A 22138-nucleotide genomic window follows, 5' to 3' on the forward strand; every position below is an offset into this window, starting at 1 on the left:
CCTCAGCATCTCTGTACACTCCCCTTTGTTCCTCCTCTATTCAATATGGATGGATAAACAGTCAGATATAGGAGCTATTCATTACCATACTGTACAGAGTACTGCTTAAAAGCATGGATTTAGATGTCAATAAACCTTTGCAAAAATCTTAGCCGTTCATGAACTATGGGGCCAACTTACTTAACCCTTCTAAGTTTCAGGACGTCATCTATGTAAGAATCTCACAGAACTGTTGCAAAGATAAAATGAGACTATGACTATAAATACTTCGCACATAGAATATACTCGATGAAAATGTTAGCTAACACCACCATAGACAAATGGAACTTAGTTCATTCTATCATGAACCTTTATATGTGTTTCCCTTATGTCACTACACTGAGTATGTGACAGACAAAAAAAGCTGCTCCTATTCTCTAAATGATATTCTACCCCCAGCATATATATATAACACAAAAAAAGGGTCTAAGGGTTAACAGTGGCTTTATCTGAAATGACAGAATTCTGGGTGATTTCTATGTTCTTATATTTGCTTACTTTTATTTTCTATAGCAAATATGTACTTCTTAAAAAAAATTTTTTAAGCAGATGAAACTTCCCTAAGTGTAGCTAGAGAAAAGACATGCTTGGAAAATCCTAAAACGGACCTAGATCTCATAGAACATTTATGGACAAAAAATTTTCAAAAATTATTCTAACCAAAATGCCCCATTTGAGATTTTCAAATTTGTCTTTTAGTATCAAAAATTACAATAGATTATTTTTATAAGATCCAGTTTGACAGACTGAAGCAGTTAGTGTATGCTGCTAAGGTTTTCACTAAAAATGTCTGGTTGTGGCAGCCAAGACTAGATGAGGAAATACAGGAATTACAAAAGCATGGAGGGAAGGAGATAATTCTTGCAACTCAGAAATAACTCTGTAACCAGTGAAGAGCCTGTTTTACTCCAAAAAAGGAATTAAAAATTTGAGTTGACATGACAAGTGTTAGAAAATCATTTCCCCTATACTCTTTCCTTCTGGTTGATTCTACTTTAAAAGCTTAGTTTAAACCAATTAAATTAAAAGCAAGCCAGTAGGAAAGGAAAAAAACAAACAAGATCCTCATCTCATATCTGACTTGAGTCCGTCACAGAGCCTGTATCTTTTTTGCACATTCGATCCCAGGAAACATCTGAGCCCAGGGATTATGAGGAATCACAATCAATTCACTTCAATAAAAACTTTCTATGTTTCAGATTCTGTGTTGTACAGGATATAAAAAGACAAGAAAAATCCAATCACGGATATGCTCTGGCTGCACACACACATCACTTACCAGTGTCTACAGCCAGCGCTGACAAACCCCTACATAGTGAGGGCTCCCCCTTCTCCTTGCAGCTCTACAGATATTCCTCCTAAACTGTGTACTTAACTAAAGATAATCTCCCCAGATTTGGCAAACTATTTTCAGATAAGCAGCTATGACCCCTGATGGGAATGCCAAAAGTATTCTAAAGACATGGTTCCTACTCTCAAAAAATTTACAATATAAAAGGATTCAAAGAAATATACACATAAACTACAGTATAAGAAATAATATGGTAAATTACATAAAAGTATTAAATTAAAACATGCAGTGGAAAGATCACTCTCAGATAAAGGGTAGAAAGGAGAATAATAAGAAAAAGTTTTCCTTTAAAATGAACACAGAGAGAAAGTGAAACATGATTGAAGAAACAGTCAAGAAAACAAAGAGCATTCTCAGAATGAGTAGCCTGCCCAGAATGAATAGCATAAAGGAAAATAAGGGTTAAAAGATAAAATTGGTGACATCTTTTAAAAAGGGCCTAGAAGGCCAGGATGAAGACCTCATGCTTCATTTAGTAGTTAAGGGAGCCATGAATTGCAAACGAGAGATACAATGAATATATTTTAAAAAGTTCAAATTGGCAGCAGTTTATATTAGGCAGATAGATCTGTACTTCCCATCCTTTATATATTGAGATATAGACAGATGGGGAAATAAGGAAAACAGAAAACATGTTAGAAAAGTCCCTAATTGATTCTATTATATACCCACACCCAAAATGGGACAGAATTGATACATGAAAATTCAAGAATATGAAGTATGGGGAAAACAGTCAGTGAAACAGTAATGTGGGTCCCACCTGAGCCTGGATAGCATAAATTACAGATTTAATAAGCATAATCCTGATAATTTCTCCATCAGCACCTGCCAAACCAAAATCAACAGTCCAATGGTGAAACACTGTTAGCAGAAGTGGAAAGCAAAGTAAAATATAAAGGAGATGCTCAATATCTGACCGGGAGGAAAAGGTATCTTGGATGACAGTAGTGACAGTGAACAAAAAAAAAAAAAAAAAAAAAAAGACTAGAGAACTGTCATGAGCAGGACTTACTGAAAAATTAAATTTAAGAAATGAACAAAAGAGAAATCAATAATGATTTCTAATTTTTTGGCTTGAGCAACAAGGTTGATAGTGGAGCCATTTATTAAGATGTGTTACACATTTGTGGATAAGTTAGAGAGGGAATCAAGCATTCTAATGTCACATGTTTTAGATGTGACACATCTTAATGGAGATGTCAAATAAGCCATCATGGATATGAGTTTAGAGAGCAAACTAGAAAATTCTGAGCAGCAGCTATGAATCTGAGCCTTGACATCATATAGATTATATTTAAAGTCACAGGAATAGTAGAGTGCACCTTAGGAGAGAATGCAGATCAAAGAGCTGAGCCTTTGGAACTATGATATTTAGTAGAAGTCAGGTGGAGAATGAACCACTAAGGAAACGAAGAAAGAAGAGCCAGTAAATAGGAAAGAGTGGTATTTCAAGAAAGGAGAACAACTGAATACTAGCAAGAGGCTGAGTAAGAGGAGAGTGAAACCCCATGAAGCCAATAAGGTAACTTATAAAGTCTGTATTTATTGGCACAGAAAAATGATTATGACCATACAACAAAGAAAATTGACTATGGAGTCCTCTACCTATGTTCAAGTCTCCGTTCAACTACTTGGTAGTTATGTGAACTTTGGCAGGTTGTTCATCCTATCTATCTGAACTTCCCCATCTGTCAAATGGGCATGATAGTAATAACATCTAAAGGAGTGCTATGAAGACTAGTTACTATATAGAAGTTGCTTAAAAGCCTGCCTGTAATGTTGTAACTGCTATAAAAGTGTGTGTTATTATTTAATGTTACATAAAAAACCCATAAATTACAAAACCACATATATATAATATGATCCCTTAATACAAAGAAGACAACCCATACGTTATGCATATCTTTAGAAGAAATGGAAGTCAGAAAGCTATACATCAAAGTAATAAAAGTAGTGGGACAATCAGGGATTTTTTAAAAAAGTATAATGATGGCTTACTTTCTTATTCTACTATGAACCTACCTGTTGTATAAATAAAAGAATTTTTATTTTTAAGGGAGAATAACTGGCATTGATGCAATTTTTATAACTCAATAGAGAAAGATTTTAACTTTCCTAAAAAGAAAATAATTACAATAAAATATAAATATCCACTGAAAATAATTTGGCCTTAGTTTTGTTAACAGTTCCCAAATGTTTCCAATTAGCAAATCACTAAAAGGATATCAAAAGGCTAGTAACCTTTATGTTTGAAAATTAAATAAAGACATGATAAAAGGAGATTTTCACATTTTATTCTACCCAATTCTAAGCAACTTAGACCTTTGAGAGTGAGAATGCATTCATATATTAATTTGTGTAGTTTTACATAAAACAACCACCAGGAAAAATGTAATGAGCACTTTTCTTTTCTTTTTTTTTTTTTTTTTTCTTTAAGTAGGCTCCACGCCCAGCATGAAACAATGCAGGGCTTGAACTCCTGACCCTGACATCAAGACCTGAGCTGAGATTAAGAGTAGGACAACTAACTGACTGAGCTACCGAGGTGCCCCTAATGAACGCTCTTCTTAAGAAAAATGAGTAAGCAACATCACGAAACCAACAAAAGATAATGTCCCCAAACTCTAAAATAAGAAGATAAAACTTCAAAAACAAAAATGCTAAAAATATTTCCACTATTAACCATGAAGTCTTGTTTTTATACATCTCCCCCAAATAAAGAATCATAATTAGGTAATTTCTAACAAATATGCACTACGTTTAAGAAAGTTAACTTAGAACTCTATTTTTAGAACCTAGACCACAATTTCTTTTTGAAACCTAAATAGCAGCTAGCTCAAAATAAAACCTCCATGAATGCAGGTACCTTGTCTGAGTAGTTTACCTATACAATGTATTGTCAATGCTTATAATGGTACCAGACATTACATTAACATTTCCTAATCAATTAACCAAAGGAATATTGAAGAACAATGTATAATTCTATTAATAGAGATTAAGATTAAATATCTATCTTAAGAACACATTTGCAAGGCTAGAATTTGTAAGTTTCTTTTTCAAAGAAAAGATTATGTGCAAGGTAAGTGAATAACCATAAACAAAGTAAGCATGCATATCTGTTCAAAAAAGTAATCTCACTGAATAGTTCATCCCAACATACATACACACTATAACAGGATGAACTGTGTGCTATGTGCCACCTCCAACCCTGTTATATTTTAAAACCCTGACCTCCAGTACCTCAGAATGTGATTGTATTTGGAGACAGGGACATCAAAGAGGTGATTAAGTTAACATGAGGCTATTAAGTGACTGGTGTCCTTCTAAGAACAGGCAATTAGGACATACAGAGTGACACATCAGGCACATGCAAGCACAGAGGAAAGACCATGTCAGGACACAACAGAAGGTGGCCATCCACAAGCCAAGGAGAGAGGCCTCAGGAGAAACCAAACCTGCCGACACCTTGATGTTGAACTTGTAGCCTCCAGAACTATGAGAAAATAAATTTCTGTTGGTTAAGCCACAATTAGTGGTATTTTGTTATGGTGGCTCTAGCGAACCAACACATATAAATACATATAAAAGTTAGAGCAAGACTTCTGATTATTTATTTAAAATTAAAACATTTAAATTCATAAATGCATAGAAACTGACAAAAGTGACAACAGATAATATTTACTTAATACCTACAATGTGCCAGATCCCGGTAAGTACCACACATGCATAGCCTAACTTAATCCTCACAAAAAATCTTGTTAGGTTCTATTATTAGTGCTACTCCAAGATAAGGAAGTTAAAGCTTTGATGACAGGAAATCTATATACTGTAGAATGGAAACAAAAGTAGTTGACTTTGACTATTCTTCCAAAGTACTGCTCTTAATCAATATACTATACTGAATAATATTATTGTCCATAAAAATGAGATGTGAAAAACAATCCAAAAAGAGTAGAATCCAAAAACAATAGTGATAACAGATAAAATCAACCATGTCCTAGACTTTTTATGATATAAAAACATAAATGTACATCACCTCTATAGATAGGAAAAAAAAGACAATAAACTAAACAAATTTTGCCCTCCTCGAATTATAAAACTTTTCAATCTATCAGAAAATGCCTTTTTCAGGTGAGGAAATCTATGCCCAAATAAACTAAATGACTTGGCACTTTCCTGACTCTTGACATTTTCACATGCTATTCCCTCTGTTTTTTGACTCTCCCCCCACTCCCTCTTTCTCATGTGACTACCTCCTTTACATCGTATCTCCATTGTCATTTTCTCATAGTGAGGCCTTTCCTAACACCCACACCTGAATTAAGCACAACCCTCCATTTTTCTCTCTCATAACATCCAGATCTTTTCCTTCAAGTATTTATCATAATTTGAAAATACTTTACTTGTTTAAAGTAAAATTCTTTTCTCCTCCACAAAACTACCACTTCCAGAAAGATTGAAGCTATGCTATTGTATCTTTAAGAGGCTAGCACAGCTCCTGAAATGTAACAGATCCTGATTATTCATTGATGGATGGATAAATGAACCATTTTCTGTGTGACAATGAACTGCTAACATTTACTAAGCACTTACTATATTCCAAGAACTGTTCCAAATTTAATTACATTTAATCTCCCAGTAACTCTATGGGGTAAAAGTGTCATTGTTATCTTCATTTAACAGATAAGAAACTGAGGCACAGAGTGATTAAGTAACTTGTCTGCACTGACAGCTAGTCAAAGTTAGAATTCAACCATAAGTAGTCTGATTCTAGCTCTTAAATACTTTGGTATAGCTGCTGTGACACACCAAAGTTACTTTTACAACAAGAATTTTCTTTTAGAAACTGACTGGTGGGCCCTTTGTGGTATTTTTAACTTGCCTAAAAAGTATTTCACAAGGAAAGACAAATTTGCACCTACTATTGTAAAACTTTCTTCAGATGACTAGAAAAACATAATCATAAAGATGTGCCAAATGTGGAACACTGCCTACAGATCTGTCAAACCAATTTATCTACAACATACAAAGCAACTTTAAAAGACTATGAAAGAAGCACTTGGACTTTTCCTTTTCAATCTCATCCCTCTTTTAGAAAGTCCACGCCAAAGGTAACAGAACCAAGAGCTAAAGCCAAAACAAACATGCTCCAAGTTCTTGGGTCAGGTCATCAGATTAATGGAATGTTAAAATATTTTTCATTTTTAAAAACATGTGACTTTGTTTCTGCATGTTTTGTGGACAAAATAAAATCTGGAATGGAAAATTAACAACAAAAATAAAAGCCTTTTCTTTTCCTTTCTTGAATGTACTGAAATTGAATGATCAAATTTACCTAACGCAGAACAATGACTACATTGCCATAAAAACATGACAAGTCAGGATCTGTCATATTTCCTTCAAAAAACAAACTCCAAATTCTAGTCTCTCCTCTTTATCTACACTAAATCCTGAGTATGAAGAAACAATGTATTTATTTTACATACTTGTAGTATGAATCTATGTATCAAATAGGCAATAGTAACACTGGCTAACACTTAAGGAACACTATAACTAGGCTTATTTATTTTTAATTCACTTGATCCCCTACAAGAACCCCATTACATAGGTATTATCATCTGTATTCTATAGTTTGGAACTCAGGAAGATTGAGAAACTTGTCTATACTCATCATGATCTTTGAGTTAGACCATGGCAGAAGTAGGATTCAACTACTTTATATTTTCCCTATCTTACAGGACCTTCCATAACTCAACTGTCACAAAATCTAATCTCTGACCCTCGTCCCATGGGCATTCTACTAGCCAAGGCTTCACCACTTTCACTGACTCAAAACAAAGCAAAAATCGCATTACTTTCAAAGGCAGCCCACTCCTCAAATCTACTCCATGTTAACTTCTCAATTCCTTCCACCACACCTCAGAGGGCATTGTTTCAAGTCCCTGAGCATTTCATCCCTCGAGTACTCTCTATTAATGTGCCCTTTAAAACAGGGCAAGAGAGCATCTAGAATGAATAAATGATGCAGTATGGCCCAATCATCTCAAAATAGAGAAAGCCTATATCAAAGCAATCCAAACTTTCTTTACTGTTTTGGGCAGCCACATCACCAATGACTCTTGCTTGGTTTACATTCAAGGAAATTTGTTCTTTAATTCATAATTACTGTTAAGGAATCTACCTCTTGAGTTCTTCACCTCTAAGTACAGGTTTTTCCTCTGGTTAAATTTCACTTCTTCTATCTGGCCAATGACCTTCCCAACTGATTATTTCTGGATTTTGGCTTATCATTTGAAAACATCCTCATACTTCAGTTTTAACTCATTTTTAAGATTACTCAACATGTCACCATTGCCTCCATACAATAAATGCCTCATTAATAAAACCATGAATAGGAGAACAAACCTGTCCCTGGGGATCTCTGTCCAAGGTACCACTTACGCCTTCATCAGCCTCCTTAGAATACATCTATTAGTTAGAATTAGCAATAATCATGCCTCGGATAAACCTCACTGGCTACACAAAGCTGCCGACTGATATCCTTATTCACTGACATTTTTCCATATCCTCTTCAAGTATATCAGACTTTCTGAAATATCTAATAGATGTATATCACACCTATTACACCACCCTGATCTACAAGTTCAATAGACCTATCAAAGAAAGAAGAAATGAAAGAGATGACAAAGACAAAAGTTAGTCTGTCATGACTTGTTCCCAAAGAAGCTATGCTGATACACAGTGAGCAGTGCTTTTCTCAAGCTCCATCAAAAAAAGTAGAACAGTGTTGAGTGAAAAACGCTGTTGAGTGACCCCATAATTTGAACAAAGACAATAATCTGTAAGCACAAAACAGCAGAGTTTCATACTCAAGTGATGAAAACAGGAATATTATTACAGTTCCTAATTAATATATAAATGAAATATTTATTACAAACATTTATAATATTTCCAGTTGGTACCACTTTTGTCTGCAAAGATAAATTTCATATTAAAATGTCTTTGTTGGGTTACTAATATATCTAAATAAATCTCAGTTAAACAAAAATGTTATTAATCTTAACACATTAAATAAAAACACAATAGTTCTTGGAATATTAGCTGCTACATAGGTCATGTGTGAAATCAAGTTGGCCTAATATATCCTAAATCTCAGTGTTTCAGCACTGGAAGAGACCTGGTGTTTATCGTTTACAAGTACCTCCTTTTATAGATGAAGACACTCAGGTTCTCTGAGATGGAATGACTTGACCAAGCTCACAAAACTAACTCTGGCATGGCTGGGCATAAAAATAAGATCTACTCAGAGGCTACTGATAATATTTCACAAAACCCTGTCTTCAAAAATAAAATAACAATAAAACAACACTTTCTTACCAGCTGCACTTCACCAAAAGCTCCTCTTCCAATAACTTTAACAACATCATAGTCTTCTGCCTTCATCTGTAGACCTCTGATTTTTTTCACAATTTTCTCATCTGCAATAAAAAGATCATATTTATAAGCAATACTTTTAAATAATCACTATATTTGATGGTGATTAACAATAAAAAATTTTTTAAAAATCACTATATTTGTAAACAGATTTTTATTTCAAGAAACTAGATTTAGTTTTTAGCTAAATCTGTCAGTTTTCAAAGGTTACTATTTAAAAATCCAAGACACATACTAACTTTACATCAAAGAACCAAAACTATGGTTTATTAACACATAAAACAAACAATACTGACTACCAAAAAGCAGCAGTTAAGCTATTCCATTTCTGACTCTGTTGCTTGAGAAGATGACAGCTAAAACAGTGATGACCCACGCAGTCCTAGAGTGCATTCTGAATCATGACAGAGAGCTGCTATGACATTACTTGCAAGGCTAATCTTAGTAATAAATTTTAGTAGCCTACTTCTTTGAAAAGTAGTAATCACATATTATAGGTATGGTAACTATAGACAAGATTGTTTAGTTATGAAAATAGCCCAGTCTCTGAAATTCCAACTTAAAAAGCTTACTGTGTTGATATAAACTATATATTGAATTATTCTGAGAATTTATCCTTAGAATTCAACCTCATTTACACCTTCACTGTAACATCAATACTGGCAAATATTAAGTTACTGCATATATGACAATAATTGTTATCACATTATCTTTCCTTAGCTAGATTGAAATGTCTACATTTATATAAACATAAAGCTCATTAAGTCTCCTGGGTAATGTAAACCTAAGTCTTAATATTGTTAATATTAATTTAAAAGTTCTCTTTGAGCGGCCATAAATAACCTATCCTGAAATTATCAGTCTTAATAATTTATACAAAATCTTGAACTCTACCTACTTTACAAACTGCAACTAGTTCTGCGGTTTTGCTTTGAAAATAAAGAATGCTAGTATTCAAATAGCAAGCTAAAAAATACTTAAGTTTAATAATGTATAGACTGTTATATAAATCTCATCAAAAGTATAGTGATAGGATCAAATATAAAGTTTACTCACATCTATTTAAAAAATTATCTATATTCTTGTTTTTTCTCAAAGCAGGAAAATCCAAATCAAGGACCAAGGAATTTAAGCCATCCTGTTTAACAAAAAATAAAAAAGGAAGAAGAAAGTTGTTATAATTTCCAAGTATTCAAAAAGTCTTTAAATTTTATTATATGCTGTTCTTGCTAAATATCAATCCACTTTGATATGAAATTGCCCAGTGGCTCCATATCTAACAGCCCTAACTTGTTTGCTAACTTCTGCCAGAAAATATGAATGATCCTATCATGTTTTCCTTTGTTATTTTAGGCAATAGAGAAATGTCATTTATGTATGTAGGTCTTTATTTGTTTATTTGGAGAGGTGGGGAGGGGCAGAGGAAGAGGGACAGAGAATCTTAAGCAGGCTTCACAGCCAGCGCAGAGCCCGAGGACGGGCTCAATCTCACAACCTGAGATCATGACCTGAGCCAAAATCAAGAGTTGAATGCTTAACCAACTGAGCCACTGATGTGCCCCTAGAAAAATGTCATTTTAAAATATGCATCCCCTGGGGTGCCTGGCTGGCTCAGCCGGTAGAATATGCGACGCAATCTCAGGATTATGGGTTTGAGCCCCACACTGGGTGTAGAAATTACTTAAAAATAAAATCTTAAAAAGAAAATATGCATCCACTATTATTTTTGCTAGCCAGATGTCTTCCATTCTCTCTTCAAATGTCCAATAAAATTTCACCAAGCTTTTGACTTTAACAAATACAGACTATAAAGAAATTAAGAAAATAATCCCATTTACAATTGCATCAAAAAGAATGAAATACCTAGGAATAAATTTAACCAAGGTGAAAGACCTGCACACTGGAAACTGTAAGACACTCATGAAAGAAACTGAAGAAGAAACAAATAAATGGAAAGATATTCTCTACTTATGGATTAGAAGAGTTAATATTAAAATGTCCATACCACCCAAGCAATCTGCAGATTCAAAGCAATATCCATCAAAATTCCAATGACATACTTCATAGAACTGTAACAAATAATTGTAAAATTCGTACGGAACCACAAAAGTTACCAAAGAGCCGAAGCAATCTTGAGAAAGAAGAACAAAGCTGGAGATATCATGCTCCCAGATTTCAAACTATACTACAAAGCTACAGTAATCAAACCAGTATGGTGTTGCTACAAAAACAGACACACAGAGCAACAGAACAGATTGAAAGCCCAGAAATAAACTAATACATATATGGACAATTAATCTCTGACAAAGGAGGAAGAACATATAATGGAGAAAGGACAGTCTCTTCAATAAGTGGTGTTGGGAAAACTAGGTAGCTACATGCAAAGTAATGAAACTAGACCACTATCTTACACCATACACAAAAATTACCTCAAAATAGATTAAAGACTTGAATGTAAGACCTGAAACCATAAAATTCCTAGAAGAAAACACAGGTGGTAAGCTTCTTAACATAGGTCTTAGTGACATCTTTGTGTATCTGACTCCAAAGGCAAGGAATGAAAAACAAAAATAAACAAATGGGACTATATCAAACCAAAAAGCTTCCACACAGCAAAGAAAACCTACTGAATGGGAGATCAGCAAACCACATATCTAATAAGGGGTTATTATCCAAAATATATAAAGAAATCATACATCTCAACAACAAAAAAACCAAAAACTTGATTTAAAAAATGGGCAGAGGATCTGAAGAAACATTTCTCCAAAGAAGACATACACATGGCCAACAGGTACAATGAAAAGATGCTGAACATCACTAATAACTAGGGAAATGCAAATCAAAACCATAATGAGACATCACCTAATACTTATTAGAATAGCTATTATCAAAGACAAGAAATAACATGTCGGAGAGGATGTGGAGAAAAAGGAACCCTCTCACACACTATTGATGGGATTGTAAATTGGTGCAGCCACAATAGAAAACAATATGGAGATTCCTCAAAAAATTAAGAATAGATGTACAATGCGAGACAGATATTCTACTTCTGGGTATTGATCTGAAGAATATGAAAACACCTATTTGAAAAGATATATGCACCCCTAAGCTAACTGCACCATTATTTGCAACAGCCAAGATATGGAAACAGCCTAAGTGTCCATCAATAGATGCATGGATAAAGAAGATAGTGTATATACAATGGAATACTACTCAGCCATAAAAATGAATGAAATTTTGCCATTTGCAATGACATGGATGGACTTTGAGGATATTATGGTAAGTGAAATAAGTCAAAGACAAATAACCTATGATTCCACTTATATATGGCATCTAAAAAAAAATAAACAAATAAACAAACCAGAACAAAAACAAACTCACAGATACAGAGAGCAGACTAGTGGTTACCAGAAGGGAAGGGGTTTGGGAGGTGAGCAAAATTGGTAAAGGGGGCCAACTCTATGGTGATGGATGGTAACTAGACTTGTGGCGGTAATCACTTTGGAGTGTATACAGATGTCAAATTATAAAGATGTACATCTAAAATTTACATCATTAAAAAAAAAAAAGAAATACACCCAGACTAAGAAAGTTCCCATTCACTCAACAAGCATTATTTTTTTTGCCTAATGCACACAAAGAACAGAAAAATCCAACAATAAATAACGACACTAACTATCCTTCCCCTCAGGGAACTCAGCCTCAAAACTAAATTTCCCCTAAAAACATAAAAATAAGATGATGCATTGTTCAGATTTCTATTTTTATATGTTTTCTATGTTTTTCATACTTTCTACAACAAGCATACATTAAATTTATAATCAAAATAAGAAAAAGTACCTACATATAACTTGTTGGGGGTGAAAAAAATAGTAAGAAACGAAGTCTTTACTCAATGGATATGTTTATGAAGGTAACAGTATTTCTAAAAGACTACTGCATATACGGTTTCATCTCCAAGTAACTCTGAAGAGGGCATGAAAAAATATTCTTCATTTAAAAAATAAACTAAGGCTTACAGAGATTAAGTGACTTTGACTTGTCCAACGTCAGGCTACTAGGAAATGACATAGCAAATGCTACCTAAAACTTAAAGGTCCAATACACTTAACTCACCACCCTAGTCTCAACGACCAGATTAACACCGACCAGAGCCTGGAAGAGTAAATAAGGAGCTGAAAGAGCTGAAGGATTGCAAAAAATAAAACAGCAATAAAGAGGCCTTTTAGGATCTGAGTAAGGGGAAAATCAAAGAAATTTGAGCTTTTTAATTTTGAATTACAGAGGAATTATACATACTATGTTTACCATTCAGTTATACTTCATATTTTTATTTTTCATTCTTTAAAAAATTTGTCATTTTATGAAAATATTCTTTATTCATAGAAAGGGCAGGGGCGCCTGGGTGGCTCATTGGTTAAGCATCTGCCTTCGGTTTGGGTCATGATCACAGGGTCCTGGGATGGAGCCCCACATGGAGTTCTCTGCTCAGCGGGGAACCTGCTTCTCCCTCTTCCTCTGCTGCTCCCCCTGCTTGTGCTCTCTCTCTCTCTCTCTCTCGTTCTCTCAAATAAAATCTTTAAAAAAAACCAGAAAGGGCAGAGGTCTTAAGAGTAAACTACATATATTTTTTATCACCATTAAAATTCTTTATAGCCCACTATATATAAAACAGACATATAAAGCAGTCTTTTTTTTTTTTTTTTTTTTTTAAGATTTTATTTATTTGACAGAGAGAGACACAGCAAGAGAGGGAACACAAGCAGGGGAGTGGGAGAGGGAGAAGCGGGCTTCCTACCGAGCAGAGAGCCTGATGTGGGGCTTGATCCCAGGACCATGGGACCATGACCTGAGCCGAAGGCAGACGCTTAACGACTGAGGTACCCAGGCGGCCCCCATATAAAACAATCTTGATTCTCTCAAACTGAAAGAAAAAAAAACAACACTAAAAGAATAATAAATATCCAACTTCCAGTAAAGTTGAGATTGTTAAATTCACACTTTGAGATCCCACACATACCCACAAGTCCCCTCTCCAAGACAGTTGAACTGCTTTTTAAGGATTCCAGCATTTTAGCATAGTAGGCTATCTTTAAGTACCAAATTATTGCTATATCTTTTTGGTATAATTTTGCTATTTGGTAAGTTTAAAATGTAAAATCTGAATCACTTATATTTTTAGATATATCCATAATCATTGACTTTAAATCAAAGAAAGGTACATTTATTTAGAAAGCCTTCTTCTGTACCTCCATTAACCTCCACAAGAAGAAAAAATTTTAATTGACAAGGCAAAAGCTTCTATTACAAGAATAAATATCTTCCTCTAGTTCAGGGACTTTTCAAACAAATGGCATATGAACACTTCATACAGATGTGATAAAAGTAATTACATTAAAATCTCCATCTACATATTATGAAGAAAAAATCCTTTGGAAAAAAAGAACTACAGCTTCACATTAGTAAAATGACTGAATCCTTGCTTACCCCACATCCTCCCCACAAGTTATCACAACAAGACGGGATTATGTAAAGATTAAATAGTCAAGAAGAAAATCTCGAAATAGTTTATAAATTTTTCCCATAATATCCCCCACCAGTGTAGAGTCAGAGAGCTTTTTCAGCCGTTCTAACATTAGAGCAAATATTCAACTCATCAATAATACCATTTTGTTTTTTTTAAGCCATTTTTTTAAAGATCAAATGCTACCTCATTTGTGCATTTAGTTTTATTTTTATACAGTATTTTTGAATACTTTGATCTGCTAATAATTTTTATTTGAAGAAAACGTAGGGGGTAATATATACTTATAAATTTACATATATACGTGAGGTTTTATATTTATAAATTTTCACATTTGAAATGTATTCTATTTAGCATCACTTAAGAAACAAATTATGAATTTTTTTAAGATACCAGTATTTTCAGTACATGAAATTAATACTGAGATCCAGTGGCTGGGTTAGCTCAGGACTTAACTGAAAGCCTATGTCTATGACCCTCTGTTACGTCGTTTTATATAAACCTTAGGTAGTGCGATTTTTTTTTTCAGTGTCTGTGATTTCAACTCTGATTCTCTTCTTAGAAAGTGATACTAAGCTAAGATAAAGAAATTTTTTAAAAAACTACAAACTACCAAAACTACAAAAACTTTAAAGCAATGAAGAAAATTAACACTATTTGTCCCTTTCATCACCTCCAAATGCATAGAAATGATAGGATAACATTTAAAAGTTTTGCTTTGGTTTGGTTTTTTGAGGAGGGGGGCACGAGCTGGGAGGAGGGACAGAAGGCGAGGGAGAGAGAGAATCCTAAGCAGGTCCATGCCCAGCATGGAGCCCAACACAGGGCTCAATCTCACAACCCTGAGATCATGAGCTAAGCTGAAATCAAGAGTCGGACGCTTAACCGACTAAGCCACCAGGTGCCCCTAAAAGTTTTTTTTAAAAGAACATTTAAAAATGCTAAAACAAAACAAAACACCACCACCACAAAATATTCAAAGACCAGAGAGAAAATGCCAAATAATGAATAGGAACCAAAGGCACAAAGATGTAGAGGATTTTGGGGCAGGGAACAGTAAAACCAATGACTGAGAATTTCAAAGGGCCTAAATGTGGTAAAGGGCCAAAACCAGACTGATTACCGGGAGAACAGTAGCTGGAATGAAAATCCCAGCCCCTAAAAGAGACACTGAAAAAGTCTTACTGCCCAAGTTTTATACAAAACTGCACAACTAGGTAGGTCAGATATAGCTTTCAATTAAGTCTTAAGCTAAGCTCCCAGAGCTTGCCCAGTTACTAAATCAGCCACATCACTAATATTACTGGCTGAGAAACGTGAATCAGCTCCAATACTGGACTGTGGTTGTCTATATGTGAAAAGTTAGCATCAGAGGAAGGCAAACAGTGCATTATAGTACTGTCTTCCGGAATAAAGAGGTACAAGCCAACACCCAACTTCTCCCATTAAAATTATCATGGTGGAAAATACATAGTAATTTCCTATTTTCCTAACTTTTCCTGAATGAAGAGCCTTTTAAATTTTAATTGTCAAGAAAGAATGAAGTACCAGACTTGTTTTCACTTTCACTATAAACGGCTTCTAAATATCTGTTTTTAAAATATCCAAATAAAATGCATTCCTCGGGGCACCTGGGTGGCTCAGTTGGTTAAGCGACTGCCTTCAGCTCAGGTCATGATCCCAGGGTCCTGGGATTGGGCCCTGCATCGGGCTCCCTGCTCAGCGGGAAGCCTGCTTCTCCCTCTCCCACTCCCCCTGCTTGTGTTACCTCTCTCTGTGTCTCTCTCTCTGTCAATTAAATAAATAAACTCTTTAAAAAAAAAATGCATTCCTCTCCTTCACCTCCCAAAAAAGGAAAAAGTTTGGAAAGACTTCACCAACCTGGAATGTCTGAAGTGATAAGCAAAATGATGGAGACACTATTCTAGGAATTTCAATTGTTAAATGCAGCACAAGATACCCCATAGCTGAAAATTGTATAAAATTAATGAGTTGTCAGCAAATGGGTAGTACTTGAAGCTATAAAACTGGGTAAAATTACTAAAGGAGTATAGACAAGTAAAAAAGGACCAAGGGACTGAGTCCTGGGATATACCAATATTAAGGGATTGAGAATAAGAGGGGACTAAGAAGGAATCAGTAAAGAAAGAAGAAAATCAAGACTTGTGTTATCCTGGAAGCCAGGCAGAGTGTAGCAAGAGCGAGAGAGTGATCCATAGTCAATGTGACTGGTAAGTATAGTTATTCAAGGCTGAGAATTTAGCAATGTGGAGGTCATCAGTGACTTTCATCAGAGCTACTTAAATTATAAATTATAAATTTTTTATTTTACACCTTCTTAGAACTTCTGTTTTGCTAAATTGCTGTACTTACTTGTATTTAAAAAACAAAACAAAAACCTTCTTAAAGATGTTATTTTGGGTTCACACTCACAGACCTTAAATAATACCTAGCATTCAACTTGGTCATAAATTATGTAATAGGTCAATACAGTATTTGTTGTTAATAAAAGGAACGTTTCTTGGCTTCTTTGTGCCATCTACTGTGCAAAACATTTTACATGCAGTCAACATTTTAATCCTCACAACAATATATAAACTAGGTACGATAGTTATACCCACACCAGTAGGCATAGAAACGGTACTTATAAGATAGGTTACAAAACTTGCCCAAACCAACAGTTTATAAGTGACAGGATTACAATTTTATGATACATTTATACTTTAAACGTTACTGAACTTAAAGTTAATAAAGTTATTCCTCTAACAGAACACAACAACATCCAGGTTTTAAAGTTAAGACTACAAAAGAATAGGAAACATTTCTGTGTATCTGCCATATAGATAAGTAACCAGGAAATGTTATTTAAATGAATTTTTAATATATTTCCTCCTTGTGTTACCACAACTCCAAATACAAATACAAAACTAAAAATAGTGGGACCAGGGGCACCTGGGTGGCTCAGTCGGTTAGGTGTCCGACTGGACTCAGCTCATTTTTCAGTCTCAGGATCATGAGTCTGGGGCCCACATTGGGCTCCGCACTGGGTGTGGAGCCTACTTAAATTAAAAAAAAAAAAAAAAAAAAAGTGGGACCAAACAAATCCAACTTAGCAAATAAAATATAAATTTTTAAGCCACCCTATATGCACACAGAGAAACTTCTGAATCTTAAACATACCCCATATTATTTTTATAGTAGACTGTCAATTTCACCTAGAACAATCTAAGTCATATTAACTGATCTATCATTTATCAATATCGGATGACTAAAATCCTTAATGCTTATTTTACAATATAGCTTCGAAAGTACATTAGTCTAAGATCTATAGGCCAAATTAAACAACAAATTAAATGTATCCTGTCACCTAACAAAAAATATTTTTTATTTGAAGAAAAAAAAGTTACTGAGGAAAATAAGAAACAAAAGAGTATTGGGTGGGGTGCCTGAGTGGCTCAGTTGTTAAGCATCTGCCTTCGGCTCAGGTCATAGTCCCAGGGTCCTGGGATCGAGTCCCACATCGGGCTCCCTGCTCAGCGGGAAGCCTACTTCTCCCTCTCCCACTTCCCCTGCTTGTGTTCCCGCTCTCGCTCTCTCTGTCAAATAAATAAATAAAATCTTTAAAAAAAAAAAAAAGTATTGGGTGAAAGTGTCTCACACATATTTTACATCATATAAATCAACTTCACTATATAAACTTAAGTAGCTAACTTAATGAAGCATAAGAGCAGTTTTCCTGTTTGCTTATATAAATCTTCAGCTACCTATAGTTACAGTAAAATGAGTTCTTAAAGCTCCCTACTGCCTTAAAACAATACAGATGGTACATTAATGAAGTAATATGTTTCTAACAGAGTATCATTCATATTTCGAATACTTAAAACAGGTTAATTATATCAAAAACTTGCTTAGAACCTGAATTCTGAATTGTAGGGGAAGGAGAACCTCCTTGAACAAAGAATACAGTTTCCACTGATCTTAAGCCTTTCTAAAGTGTCTGTATTTGAACAGGCTCCTGATTTCTAGCGCCCTTTTGGCCTTACACACCAATGTGGCTTAGCACAGCATTCTCCCAGTTCTTGCCTTTAATATTTTGATTTTTATATTTTGTTCATCATGGTTTTTTGCATTTTACTAAGTATTATGATAAAATATTATTTATCTTGATTATGATGGGTTTTGGCACCCCCCTAAATTTTGTGCCCACGATAAGTGCCTCACAGGCCTTAGACTGGCCCCAGTCCCAGTGCTAAGAGACTGAAATCTCTATGAGACACTCATGAACTACGGCGTATTTTAATTTTAAAAGAATGTGGAAAGAATCACAAAATTGATTTGATTAAAGTTTTAAAAAAAGAATTAGTCAAAAAATTAAGTGTAGAGTTAATAATAGTACCAACGGTGAGAGTGCCCATATGTTGATAATAAAGCAGCTGCTGTACACAGACAGCGGGCACACCAGACGCTGTGTCAAACACTTTCTGTAATATCACCTCATGTAATTCACTGAATTTTCCAAGTTGACTGTAGAAGTAGGTGTATTAACATCATTTTTTTAATTGAAGAAATTAAGCTTGGAGAACTTAATTTCTCAGAATTACAGTTAGAAAATAGCAGGGTTGGGATTGGGCTTAATGCAGCTTCAAGTAATTATTAGTATTTTTAATATTTTACCTAGGTTCTAAATTTTTTCTTCTAAAAATATTAAGTCAATGGGAAGATATGAATCAAAGTACTATTCATAATGTAGTACATTGTTCAGAAACACATGAATAAAATTAATATCAAATTGTATTTGTATAACTATATTTTCTTTTATAAATCAACAATTTTATCTTTTCTTCTAAAAACCAAGTTCTCCTCCTCAAGGCATATACAATATTTTACTGCTCCCTGTAGAATAAAACAGAAAATCAGTAACTTACCTCCCCAACATAAAATTATCAGAATAGTTAATGTGTCATCTGGCTGAATCCTATTCCTAACTTAACACTGGTATTCAGTTGAAAAACTACTAGCAGATAAAATCAGAGTTGCTAGCAGCAATGTCCACAATAGCCAAACTATGGAAAGAGCCAAGATGTCCATCAACAGATGAATGGATAAAGAAGATGTGGGAGATATATATATATATGATGGAATATTATGCAGCCATCAAAAAAAAAAAAAAAAAAAAAAACGAAATCTTGCCATTTGCAATGGACGTGGATGGAACTAGAGGGTATTATGATAAGCGAAGTAAGTCAATCAGAGAAAGACATGTATCGTATGAGGAACTCCTAATCTCAGGAAACAAATTGAGTGTTGCTGGAGTGGTGGGGGGTGGGAGGGATGGGGTGGCTGGGTGATAGCCATTGGGGAGGGTATGTGCTATGGTGAGTGCTGTGAATTGTGTAAGACTGATCAATCACAGACCTGTACCTCTGAAACAAATAATACCTTATATGTTAAAAAAAAAAAAAAAAAGAAGATAGTAGGAAGGGAAAAATGAAGACGGGGGAATTGGAGGGGGGAACAAACCATGAGAGACGATGGACTCTGAGAAACAAACTGAGGGTTCTAGAGGAGAGGGGGTGGGGGGATGGGTTAGTCTGGTGATGGGTTAGTCTGGTGATGGATATTAAAGAGGGCACGTATTGAATGGAGCACGGGGTGTTATACGCAAACAATGAATCATGGGACACTACATCAAAAACTAATGATGTAATGTATGGTGATTAACATAATAAAATAAAATTTTTAAAAAGCCAGAGTTGCTATTCTAATAGTGACTGTAAACAAATCAGACTTAAAAAATATTTTGCGTATCTGTAACTCACAAAATTAAGGATCATATATAGACTTTGGGACTCTCCCTCCCACCCCTAAAAAACCCCTGCTCATTCAGGGTAACAATTATACAAAGAAAATACTGACATTACTACCAATAGTAATAATAATAATAACAGTAAATAGGGATGTTGAATATGATAGTGGCCAACAACACAAAGCAACATTTATTATATCTGTGGATTTATGTCGAGAGAGAGAGACAAGTCACTCTAACAATAGAGCTATTCCAGCATTTTTCAAATTTTGAAGGTAAAATATAAAGTTTTGTTAACTAGTACTTTACTAGAAGGTAAAACAACTTGGTCACATTTCACTCAGAGACAAAGAACGGTCCTCCAAACCTCTGTTTCCAGTCAATTGTTTAGTTAATTAAACCAACAGAACCATCTCTTTCATTTTATAACTAGAAGTTTGCCCACTTGATTTCCACCCACCAAGAATCTAAATATAGAAGATCATTCCCACAAGTTTTGAAGTTAAAACTTCATCTCCAAACAGACCCTATCCATAAGATGGAGCAATGACTCAATGAATGTTAGTTATTATTATTTCCATTATTTTCAATACCACATAAATACATACCTTGCATTTAGGGATTACATAATTCAAAAGATGTAGACTTAAAAGTGTTTTGTATTTGACTTTAACATCTAAACCTATCAGCACATCTTTGATTCCAACAGAACCAAAAACAGTTCCATTACTAATTTAATGCGTAACTCTTTTACTTCTTTAAATTTCATCTTCAACATCTGTATAATACAGTATCTAAAACACAGGGCTAGTCTGACAACTAACCAAGTATAGTTTATGAAGCCAAATGAAACAAAGGTTAAGTCTGAAAAGTACTAGTCACTATACCTATTTTTGTTATGAATGCACTTATATGGTAATCAATTTAACAAACTCTTTTTATCCCCAAGTAGTTTTCAATCTTATTTCAACTTTACACAGCTTGAAATTTTATTTTAGCCAATTAAAATCTGGGAAAGATTACCTACAACACATAAGTGTTAGGAGCAACGTTATTTATAATAGCGAGAAAGTCAAAGCAACCTAAAAATCTGGAAAAGAAAAACTAAGATTTTACTAAGGCTTGTTACAGCTATATTAAGCAATCATTAAAAATGATGGTTATAAAGACTACATAGAAAGTAATACAAAATATTAATGTTAAGGGGCGCCTGGGTGGCTCAGCTGGTTAAGTGTCTGCCTTTGGCTCAAGTCATGATCCCAGGTGCTGGGATCGAGTCCCGCACTGGGCTCCTTGCTCAGCAGGGAGTCTGCTTCTCCCTCTGCCTGCCGCTCCCACTGCTTGCGTGCTCTCTCTCTCTCTGACGAATGAATAAGATCTTTAAAAACATATATTAATGTTAAAAGAAAAGCACAAAATAGAAAACTGAATTATGATAATTCTACTTACGGGACTATGCATATGAAAAATTTTGAATGGAAATCAAACAAAGTGAATATAGAAAATGTGATATCATGATGGAGTTATGGGTTTTATTTTTTTCTTCCCCTAAATTCTAACACTTTCTGTAGTACATTTTGTAACTCATAATAAAACATAGTAAAAATCTAAATGTTCACTAAATGTTCAAGATACAAGGTACTACAGAACACACTTTAATAAATTCAGACTTCAAAAAAATATTTATTATCTATAGCTCTCCATATCTCTACTGAAAACACATCCTATTTTAAATTCCAAAACTTTTTACTGTTCTCTGCCTCCTACAAATCATATGGTCTTTTTCTCCCTGAAAGCTCTCTGGAATTCAAATAAATGTTGCTTCTGCCCAAAACTTGAATTGGGATTTTTTATAGGGATTAACAGATTAATTTGGGAAGAACTGACTTCCCATCCAGAAAGCGAGGTAGGTCTCTCCATCAACTTAAATTCTCTATTTCCTCCAGTAAAGTATTATTTGTATATATTCTATTTCTATTTCTTG

At 34.4% G+C, this 22138-nt stretch overlaps 1 protein-coding gene across 1 annotated transcript in view; it reads right to left on the reverse strand.

The window, feature by feature from the left end:
* The window catches only part of ROCK2 (Rho associated coiled-coil containing protein kinase 2), a 142764-nt gene that overhangs the window by 71833 nt on the left and 48793 nt on the right, over positions 1 to 22138 (reverse strand). Inside the window, exons 2-3 of the mRNA XM_078055974.1 lie at positions 9881 to 9962; positions 8768 to 8868 (exon numbers count right to left, since the gene is read on the reverse strand). Of these exons, the coding sequence (XP_077912100.1) occupies positions 8768 to 8868; positions 9881 to 9962 (183 nt within the window). The remainder of the gene's footprint in view (positions 1 to 8767; positions 8869 to 9880; positions 9963 to 22138) is intronic.

This window comes from Halichoerus grypus, chromosome 10 (assembly GCF_964656455.1).
Source record: "Halichoerus grypus chromosome 10, mHalGry1.hap1.1, whole genome shotgun sequence".
NCBI lineage: Eukaryota > Metazoa > Chordata > Mammalia > Carnivora > Phocidae > Halichoerus > Halichoerus grypus.